General features: G+C 27.9%; 1 protein-coding gene across 4 annotated transcripts in view; it reads right to left on the bottom strand.

The window, feature by feature from the left end:
• LOC132919883 (cordon-bleu protein-like 1) overlaps nt 1-12124 on the bottom strand; it is an 86790-nt gene that overhangs the window by 16195 nt on the left and 58471 nt on the right. For all 4 annotated transcript variants that reach the window (XM_060981790.1, XM_060981791.1, XM_060981793.1 and 1 more), the window contains one exon: nt 11958-12002. In XM_060981790.1, coding sequence (XP_060837773.1) covers nt 11958-12002 — 45 coding nt within the window. The remainder of the gene's footprint in view (nt 1-11957; nt 12003-12124) is intronic.

Raw genomic sequence — 12124 nt, 5'->3', positions numbered from 1 at the left:
ACTCGCTTAGTATACCAAGGATAATAGGTCAATATTAAAAGTTTGGAAGATTTGGGGTTATAGTAATTTATATCTATAAAAATAGTCTAGGTAGAATAAATACGAGATTTAAAATCACATCTATTTTATATTACTGTAAAATTATTTTTAATTATTTTCAAGGATTATTATCTTTAATATAAAATTTAAGTAACTGAAAAACGCGGTACTTGTTAGAATTTCAAATTAAGAATATAAAAATTTAAAAAAACATTATCCTTAAACAATTTACAATAAAAAATGGGAATTTTCATTTAAAAAATAGAAGATTGTGTTACCATATGGCACTCCTTAAGTAATAACAAAATAAGTCAAGAATTTTAAAATATGTTCTTAAAAATTCCAAAAATCAGAATTTGAATAAATTTATCATTTATTTAAAAATAATTGTGAGTAATGAGCTACTTGGCGAATCACCCTCAATACATGTTCGACACTATATTCGATTTAGAAGACTATCGATTTTTTAGACATCTTTTGAACAGATAGTTTACAAAACTGATTATGTACATATGAGATATCTTTGTGTTTATATTATTATAATATGAAAACATACCGCAAATTGAAATTGCCCACATGTAGACTATACCCTATTATTCGTATAGGAATTGAATGCGATCAGACACTGCTGCCGCAGTACTGCAGTTATATAGACATGTACCTACTTATATAGTGTGCACGGTGTTTGCATATAGCATATACTATACCGCGGTTCCGGTTACGATTTCATCCGGATATTTACCCGCCGCATGATGCATGCAAGATGAAAAATATGAGTTCACGAAACGCTACCGGTACTTCTTGACCTTCAGATGAACGGTACGCCATCGCCAACACACTATAATTTTTACCGCGGGTTCACCAAACTTGGCGTGGGGTCATTGTATTCGCTAATTTATATATATTTTGTCCCTATATGTTTCGTTTGTTTGAGCTACGGTAAGTTCCCGGCGGCACCCGTGTTAATACGCATATTTATCGTTTTGTATTTCTCCAATACCATTTATTTTGTATACATGTAGGTTATATATAATGTACGTTTGAAAATAAATGTATATAATTGACAACACAAATAAAATACTACATATGATATCGGTTAATATCGTATTTTTTGCAAAAACATTATATAACATTAACATTTTTTTTTATCTGGTTATATCATATTAAAATATATATTCGACTATATTAACTATTATGACGTATTTAGGAATATCTATCAGCTGGTATTATAATATATTATACGCAGTAAATATTGACTACCCAAACATAATTTATTGGATGTTTCGTCAAGTTTTTGCACTTTAACTTCGAAATAATAAGCTATAAATTTATCACGTTAACCATGTGGCTTTTACAGGTTCGACACATATATACCTGCACCTATACTATACATATATGATATATACACGCATATATTATATTTCTTTGACAAGGTGAAATATATGCATAGAAAATTATGATAAATACATTTTTAAAATGTTGTCAATTAGTCATACTTCGTTATTTTTTGGAAATAAAGTATAAAACATTTTTATTTAAATTTAAATACAACTTATAGGATATACTTTTCTATTATATTAACTGTCTTATTAATAATAAGTTATTATATTATATTATTATAATAATTAACATACATAGAAGTTTAAAATTTAAAAAAGATAATTATTGGATATTGTATAAAATATTTGTTCTTGTAAAATATTAAATTAAAATAAGCAAGTAATTAAAATAAATCTAAAAGTTGTAACCAGAATCATTGAATGTGTTGTTTACTTACCTATACATTTCTTTACGGATAAAAGCTCCGATAGAAACAAAAAATATTTATTAATTTATGATAAATTCAATTATTAGTTATGTATACAAGAACAAGTATGTAAAGTTATAATAATAATATTATTTAAAATTTAAAATTTAAAATGTGTAAAGGTTATTAATACACCACTGTACCGAATTGGCTTTTAACTTATTTATTGGTTTTTAAATCGTACGTGGTATACTCTATATTATAGTGCATTGAATAGTATAGTTGTTTACTTTATGCTAACCCTACATTTCGTTTATTTATTTATGGTATTTATGTTTCACATCGTAAGTACAGGTTTGTTGTACTAGGTAATATTAAAATAAATTTACCTAAAGGGAAGTCAAGTACTCTACCTATTTCTGCAAGATTAAAATATATACATTATGTTTGTTGACACATCTTAACTTTAGATAACTTACCCTTATTTAGTATTTAGTAATTATTAGTTTACTATTAATTTGACCAAATAAACTGTATTTTTTATGTACATTCTGTGTATTACTAGGTAAAGTCAACAAATAGATCCTTTTATATTTTTATCTAGCCGTTTGCATATTATTTAATACTATTACGATGTCCTTATACTTATAGTTATACTTCTTTAATGTACATTGTTCGTGCTAATATCACATAAATACATGATTTACAGATAGGCGTTTAAAAAAAAACTGCAACCACAGTACTCATACTTGGTAATAATTGATAAATTAACAATTATTATTATAGTAGGACGTTGTAGAATTAAATTGATATAGTTAAAATATCGTGATGTTTGGTTTTCAAGCTAATTATTGTCGAGTCGTTTTAGTATAATAATACTAGTACGCTGACTATGTTATAATAATGTGATTGCGTGTATAATTATGTTCTACTTTAGCCGTTCTGTAAATAATTATGCGTACAGTCGTCGTCAATGTTTTCTAGTACTATACATCGGCGTTTCAATAACGTCACTCTAGGGAAGCCTGTCGTATGAACATAAACACGTAACATTTTCGATTTTAATATACTGTAATGTAATGATTCAATAGTGTCGGGGGACGTGGGCGATATATAATATTCCGCAGTACGCTTGGCTCAGTGAAAAAAAAAATCATTATTTAAAAATTAAAATCATATACAAATATTATATATACGGCATACCATACGATAGAAACGTTTTTAAAATCATTGGAAATGTTTCAAGAGATTTGATCGAAGATGTAAAGCTATACTATATTATAGTTATGAAAGTATTGCCGTACACCTATTATTTCGTTCAAAAAGTAAATTTAAAAAAATCAATTTTTTTTTTACTTGGAAATATTTTTAACATTCTTCATCGTTAATTATGATTTTGTTCGACACTAGCTATTATAAAAGTTTACATTTTATCCCATGGGATGGCCTCGAATTGGTATTTTGATGTATTCGAAGAATATATACCTACCATACTAACGTCAGTTATTTTTTTTTCTATCTAACAATAGTCGGTAGTAATTAGATAATGATTAAAATGGGCTGACACAATTGAACTTCATGAATACTCCTCTATAATATATTATAGGTTCTAAAACATTAAAATATAATGTGTATCGTCCTCCGAAATAGGTAGGTACTATATATATAATATAGTACAATACTCAGTATAACAATACGCACACGTATTTGTATACCTATATAATAAAAAGTGGGCAGTTAGGTACAATAATAATGGAATAAAATCAGTCAGGTAAATACAAGGACATTTTGAGGTAAATACGTTAGCGCATGTACCACATGCATCGTACAAGTTCGTTAAATAAATATTTTTCAGGTAATTATTTTCGATTTAAGCATATCAAGCTATGTTCCATACAATATAATATTTTTACTAATATTGTGAGAATAATAAAATTCCTGCAGGTGCGCGAATTCAATGAAAAAACTGGGGGAGCTGAAGCCCTCTATTTTTTCAGTTATAATATAGTTTTATGATTATGGTTCATAATTTATGAATGACACAATGAATAACTTACCCCCACAGACCACAGTATCTTCATTTAATAAACATCTATAATGATGGTGGGTTTATTTTAAATATAGGATTCATTTATTAATAGAAAATGGGAACTATAATTAATCATAAATGGTAATATGGTATAACTTTTGAGTATAATTATTTGAAAACTAGGTGCTAACCAAGTCCAACAAATAGCTTCTATGACGAATCCTCGATTAAAAACTACAGAACTCACAAGTGTTAAAGACGAATAAAAAAATAAAACAATTTAAAAAGAAAAATATATCATTTTTATTTGTTTATTATATAAGTTGTACATACAATTTTACAGTTTCGATAAACCTATTACTATAATTACAAAATAATACTGTCGGAAACCATATATTCGTATATAATCGTTCGTTGTAGTATTATAGTTACAGTAATCAGGTTCGTTGAATTAAAAATGTGAGCTTCCCTTGCATTTAAAAAGTGTCTTCAGATGGCGGTCATTAAACCATATTATAAAGGTATATATAGTATCTAAATATACAGGTCGATTTTATTTTAACCACGAACCTGGTAATAACCAAAGAATACAAAAAGATTTTAAATCATTATTTTCATTTAAACGATTAAAAATAACATCTATACATGTATACTATTTCATATTTTTATACAACTCATAACAGTATATACATTTTGTTCTACGGGTAAATTAATTTTTGAAACCATGGGTATATATTATAATTATTGTACGTTTTGTACAGGACTATTATTATAATATACCAGCTTTACGTCGTACATATCATATTATGGTGTATATATTTATATATACGGTTATAGTAAGTAAGTAATATACACAAGGTGTTCGGCGTGTAATTTTTTTTTTTGCGTTTTAAGCGAAACGTCTGTACCACCGCTGCCGCAGTCGATAGTAGATAATATTTAATACGTATACCAACGTATAATATAAGACATGTATATATAAGACACGTTGTTACAGGCGCGCTGCACCACGACGCTCGGGCGTTTCATCTCCCGAGTCCGACCGACATAATATCATTATAATACTATCTACACGAGAACATATAAGCATAGCATAATATACATCGTTATACTATAGTGAGTATCCTCCTTGGCGGAGGACCCAGTGACCCGTTTCTCGAACCCGTTTGCTGGCCGCGCCCCGGCTACAGCGCCACGCCAGTGCGTCTCGTTTTGAGCATCGTCGTCGGATCCATACACTGAACGTTCGTTAGTTACCAGCCGGGCCGGGCCGACCGTCTAAACGCGGTTATGGGGCCGCATCTGAGAGTGGCGATCGTAATATACATTCTATATTTATAGCTAACAGTCCATATAAATTACATACATATAATGTTTATGCAGATTTGCCCGCGTTTAGTATATGCCACGATCATAATATGCACAGGGCATATGCTATATGCAGCTATAGGTCGTATCTTTCAAGAGAACTACACTCAATACATTTTTCATAAAAACAATCTCGCGCTATTCTATAATAGTCTAACTAAATTTATAAGAGAATATATTATTATTATGTTATGTTGTAAAATATTTCTTTATGTTTTTTTTTCGAAATAATAAATGTTTGAAAAACATGAAAATAACAGATTCTCTTTTAACGAACATTTAATTCATTCATATTTATGATATAAAAGAATAAAAAAATAAAATAAAAATAAAAATACTTTGATTGGGAAACATTTTCCGTGAATTGTGTCTGAGATGGTCATTTCATGAAAAGTAATTTGTAAATAGTGTAAATATTTAAATAAAACACTACAATATCCATTAAATATTTAAATGTAGCGTTAGTTAAGTCTCAAATATTTAGTAAGCTATGATTATGAGTAGGGGTAGACGATAAGTATACGTACCTATGCCATTATGGCATATTACGCATGAAGACAAACACGGCGAGACATTCGGTCAGTGGAGGATTCATGATTTTCACACGCATGGTGGGGAGGAGTGGGGGATACAAATTTTTATGTACATAAATATAATGTCATAAACATTATATTATTAAGGATTTTTAGATTTATTTTATAAAACAACATTTTATTTCTTTGATAGTTTTTTTTTAGTCTACAAGTGGATATCCCTGTATCTATAGATCCACCATACTATACTCAGTAAACTATCACGATATCTTCGATTTTAAATCAACGATAATAATGTTAGTAATGGATAATTTATTGTAATATTTTAAAAAATGAGAGCCGTTTACAGATCCAAACAATAGAAAATTGTATTAATAAAAAATAATATATTCGATACGACGTTATTCTATGCAGGCGTAAAGTACAAAGAATATTTCAAAACCATAATGTTGGTTTTTAAGTGTTTAAACAGTTAGCGTTATAATTTAACTGAATATAATACATTATAATAATATGCACGCATACACAATATATAATATATGACTTCAATAAAAGCGAACTAGCTATTGTAATACAATTTGGAATGCAAATATCCTGGTACGTCGGATGTGTTTGGAAACGATGTTAAAAATGATGGAGTATTGTTCGGTACTCCAAACAGATCGATCGATTGGGGAGTGCAGCGTCTCTCTCCAATTTACCGCAGCCTATAAAAACCTCGTGTATGAGGACTTTTGAATTACACTTTTGACATGTTCGATAAACATTCGCTATACTTTTGCTTGATATTATGAACATATTTCGTTGTTTAATATTTTAAAATGTTCGATTAGATATATGACGTTATTTCTTAATATTGTCTGCATACAGAATATATAATTGCGTTTTAATTCTAATACTGAGTATAATATAGTTACATATACAGTGAAACTTCCATAAAACGAAGTCGAATAAGCAACAAAAAAAAATTGTAATACAGAGTAATTCGTTAAATAGAATTACGTATTCATTAACAATGAAGATCATAGTTTTTAAAAATATTTCGTTAAACAGAAAATTTCGTAAAATAGAAGTACGTTACATGAACGTTTTACTGTATATAGGTTCATTCGATTATGATAGATTCTATACACATATTATAATTATTTACCTAATTTACAAATTAAACGTCGGATGTCAAGATAGTAAGTTGTAGAATAAAAATAGCGTTATTCTTTAGACAATAACATAAACGGAAAATGAAATAATATTCGTCAGGGTTATGAACCACGACGAATCAAATCAATTAATATATACATATACATTGCGGTATAAAAACAATTATATTTCGCGCATTGCGTAGGTAAATTATAAACTGAATTTGTTTGAGGTCTATACGACATTAAAAATTGTAAACACGACAGTTTTAATAACGATTATTGTTATTTAACATTTACATTCTACATATTGTGCGGCACTTTCTCTGTAATTAACGTGGCACAGAACTAGCAATTTCGCACCACGCGTCCATCAATGGTAACCGATTTATGCGAAAGCATCCTGAACGTAAATAATCATATAGTGCATAATAAACGTATAAGAATGGATACGGCGCAAACTGTGTTATTAAAGTACATAATTTCCGACATGTGTGTGGTGTGTATGTTATAATATTATAATTTAAATTATATTCACGTTTTAGAATGGCAAAGTTTTTACAACAAACTCGAGAGCATGAGCATGATGGTCTGATTTGGTTCATAAAATATTCAAAATAATTTCTTATCATTAAATAAAGCAAGTGTTGGATAATATATTATATTATATTATTATACTATACTGAAGCTTTTCGAGAAAACAATTTTCACTGATTATCAAATATTTGGATCTCTTAAAATGTTTATATAACTCTATATACTTAATATGTAAAACAAAATAATGAACAATTAATTGTTTTAAGTTAAAAGATAAAAATTAAAATACACTTATTTGCATATTTGCATAAACAATAAATTTTAATTTATGGTTAGAAATGCTGTAGCCTGTAATGTATGGTTGGTTGATCATAAAATGATTTTGAGTTTAATATGCTTACTTAAAATTAAACAGCACGTTTTAACATTTTTTAGGATAACATAATTATATTACATATCACCTTTTTTTTGAGTCACATGTACATAAGCATATTTTTTAAATACTTTTATTTCAAAAAGTCAATAAAAATAAATACTGAATTCGCATAAAATAATACTTAAGTTTAAACTATCATATTTTATGAACTTATAAGTTATAGAATCTAGTTAAATCTTTTACCTTTTTTACTAACAGTTAATTTATACAACAACAGTACACACTGGTTTGTTACATTCATTATTGTTTTCGAATCAGCGTTGTACCTATGTCGTATTCCCGCGAGTTTTCCTTCGTCGCAACGAAGGTAGGTCTAAATGGATTTATAAGTTATTTCCAAAAATGCCATAATTTGTTTCGTCTTCACTTTTTTTTTAATTACTTATCGTGATTTAATTCGCATTACTTTTTTTTTATTCCCAACAAACCCATCGCGAAAACTCAATCTTGTAGTCTATTCTCTTTTCTCGTATACTCTCATTATTACGGAGAACTCCAGGTCTACTTTCTCTCTCCATTGTACGAACCAGTTTTATTATTTTCTGTATGTTTAGAAATATAATTTTTTTTTCATTTGTTAGCATGTTCAATATTTATACTTTTGTGTCGATTAAGCTTTGAATGTGGATTGTCCGTTTGTATTATAGCCTATAGGTTTATACGTATAATATAGTAATCTATAGGGTATACCCTGCGGCGGCTAAGTCCTAAGCGAATCCCGTACGAACTAGGTAATGCCAACGGCTATCATACAAAATGCGATTCGTCTGTTCTTTGCCTCGTGCAAACTTGTATATTGAACAGCATACGTAGGTAACTACACGTTAAACCCCGTATGCATCATGCTCTGATTAGCCCAAATAAATAAAATGAAATACCAGTCCCACACACACATGTGAAACTGTGGCGTTTGACGTAAGCACTAATTGATTGACAAAAGGAGTCAGGTAATAGTTAGAGTAGCTATTGAATATAAACATTAGGTATACGATTTTCGACCCAGAAAACGGATGGTTGAACACGTACGAATAGGAAGATGTTGGATGATCCGTGAAAATGTTGCTAATGTATAATTCGATTAAAAACTTTTAAATCCTATACCTGTTTATTGAATTGTGCAATAAACATGACACATTTTGATACATTTAAGATCTAACATAAACAATTGGTAATCTTACAAAATATTTAAGTACCTATAAGTAGTTTTTTTCTCTTCAGAAAGGTCTGTACAAAACATAAACGTATAAATTAGTTGTTTTTTTTTATTCGTGTTATTCCAGTTCAAAGGATTATATTTTTTCCAATTATTGTTTTAAACACAATTCTTGTTTAGTATGTACTTAAAATTTATTTTTTTAATGCTATGTATTGATTATATTGTTGAATATAACATATAAGATTGTGTAGAACATAATTTAGAAATTGAGAAGTAGGTACATACTTACAAATAGTTTTGATACGCGGTTGAAATTATTCTCAAAAATGATATATTTGGAATGTATGGAACATTAATAGTTTTTCATAGTCATAATTTTAGATATTAATTTCAACTAACCTCACGTTTATATACATTCCGTTTATTTGATTACATATACATCTGATTCATTGGGTTTCAGTAATAATTTCTATTTATTTCCCTATACTTTCACAAAACAGATATGATTCATATAGTTATTGTATGTTCTATAACTTATATATAAGAAACAGTATAGAGATATATGCACCAAAACATCAAAACGTTAACTCGTGAAGGTCATCACCAATACTGTCACGATCAGAACAATTCCAACCCATTAAGATATTTGTATAGTTTGTTAGACACTTAGTCTTCTGTTTTTAATAATTTTGTAATTTAATTATCAGGAGATTTTGATTTTGAGTTTGTATTTATATTAATTAAGAACATATGGGAAAACATCAAAATATTTTATTTAAAAAATAAATGTGACGCAACGCTAAATCTTTATAAGAGTAAAGTTATTATTAAAATAATAATAATAATTATTATTATTATCTATATGGTAAAAATAAATACTATAATATTAAACATTATACAATATGGCAAAACATAATTAAATTTGCCTCATTTATTTATTTAATTTAAAAATGAATATTTTCACGAGTTTAATTGAATAAACTAATAATAATAGGTATCAAAATGTCAATACTAGTTATACAGAATTATAATAAAATACAACAAAGCGTTAAGTGAATAAATCATTAGATAATATAAAAATGATTGTTAGTTAATTTCAACTTTTGAATTTAAAATTAATTTTTAAGTAATATAATTAAATACACAAGTACTTTATTCACATAATTAAGAAAAAACAATTGTGAAAAAGCTTGTTTGAATAGGATTTTCTACTGCAAGAATGATGATTTCTAAGTTTTTACACGTAATTAGAGTCTTGTAAACGAAACATAACCAATAATTGGTCAATACTGCGTTCGGCGGCATTAGTGTTAAACCGGTATTCCGGTTGTTGCTTCGAATGGATGACTACTCGAAAATTTAAGCAAAACATCACATGTTCATTGTTTAATAATTTAAAACAAAGTTTTTAAATGACAATTGGGAAGTTAAAAATAGAGAAAATTTTAAAACTAAACAAAAATCTTATAAAATAACTATTAATGATTTATTAATTGTATTTATAAATTCCATATTTACATAATAATATATGTACATAGAGTGTGTATAGTTAAATATTACAATAGTCATATATTAAACACGTTTTAACAACTAAATGAGTTATTTTGAAGTACATTAATAGTCTCTACTTAACCATCTAATTAATGATAAATGTACGTCGTACGATGGACATATATTGTTAAATTTAAATTTAAATTTTATAAAACCAATATAGCGGTAACAGTGATGTGGTATACCGTCACTATCATGGTGAACAATTGTAGCAAAAAGATTGATACATGGAAGGACACGACTATATTAGCATACTAGGCATATATATAATAAATAAATAATACAGCTATGTAATTTATTAAAGAAATAAAAAAAATATACAAAAAAAGATATCTATGACTGCGATGTTTTTGGAAATTTAATTTGTTTCTTCGTTAAATCATAACAGTTGTAAAAATCGAAAAAGACCATTTATATTCTAAGTTGTTCAATTACCTTTATTCGAAATTAAATTTACGTTGTTTTCGTATGCATAAATTGAAACACTGTAATAATTGGCATTATTTATACGGTGTTGATTCACTACAGTACAGGCAGCTAGCATAACTATACTATTTCACTACATTGGAATTATTATTATTACAATTTTGAAGTACTGTCTTATTATTACATACACTGGTCACGTTCTTTTAATCTCTTTTATTATGCCACTACCGTTACATAAAAAACGATCATACAAGCAGGGCGCTGGCCTGCACGCTAACCGTTTAAGAGGCGTGTCACACGGGCGAAACCGTCATCTACTTCCGAAACGATTCTTCGGGGTTCGCCGAGCGTGACTATTATTGCAATCGGATCATTCATGCTCTAACTATATAAAAAATAAAAAGGCCTCAGGACCCTTTCCCGTCCGTATATTTATACATACATAATCATACACCCATTACACACATATACGTACTACGTACACATTGTTTTCCGGAAATTAGATTAGACCTCGTCTAAGATTACTTTTTAAAAACAATATGGTTACATGAAAGAAATACTACGAGTATTAGTACTTGTACTTTGGTAATTGGTATCCAGTAGAAATTAAAAATATGGTCTGATATCGTAAAATATTAATTATCTTACGTTGACGTAAATTGACGATAATACAAAGAAATTTGGAGTAAGGACGAAGAAGCTATTAGTTTTATAATTTTGCAATGTTTTATTTCATTCCTATTAATTATTTGATCGAATTTGATAGTAAGAACATTCTCTTAATATTTTATACATGGTTTTTTATCGGTCAAAATTGGAAATAATTAGTATTATATAGGTTTGAAATTTATAAGCTATAATACATTAAGGTAATTTGTTCATTCGTGTGCATTTTTTTATTCCAAAAAACATTCAGTAATATTATAACACAGTGTTAATCATAGCAAAATACTTAATTGATTCAATAAAGATAAATACACATTTTAATATTAATATTACCTTAATTGTTCAATGTGGTTCGATTGATCAGCTTTTGAATGAAACCTATAAATAAAATTACATAAAATGTCAATTGCGAAAAATATATATTGCTAAAGTGTACTTAAAATAAAACAAATACATTTAATGACGATAGAATACGTCAAGTAGGTAGCGATCAAAGTTAC

The sequence above is a fragment of the Rhopalosiphum padi genome, chromosome 2 (assembly GCF_020882245.1).
Source record: "Rhopalosiphum padi isolate XX-2018 chromosome 2, ASM2088224v1, whole genome shotgun sequence".
Taxonomy (NCBI): Eukaryota; Metazoa; Arthropoda; class Insecta; order Hemiptera; family Aphididae; genus Rhopalosiphum; species Rhopalosiphum padi.
This window is presented reverse-complemented; position numbering and strand designations above follow the sequence as displayed.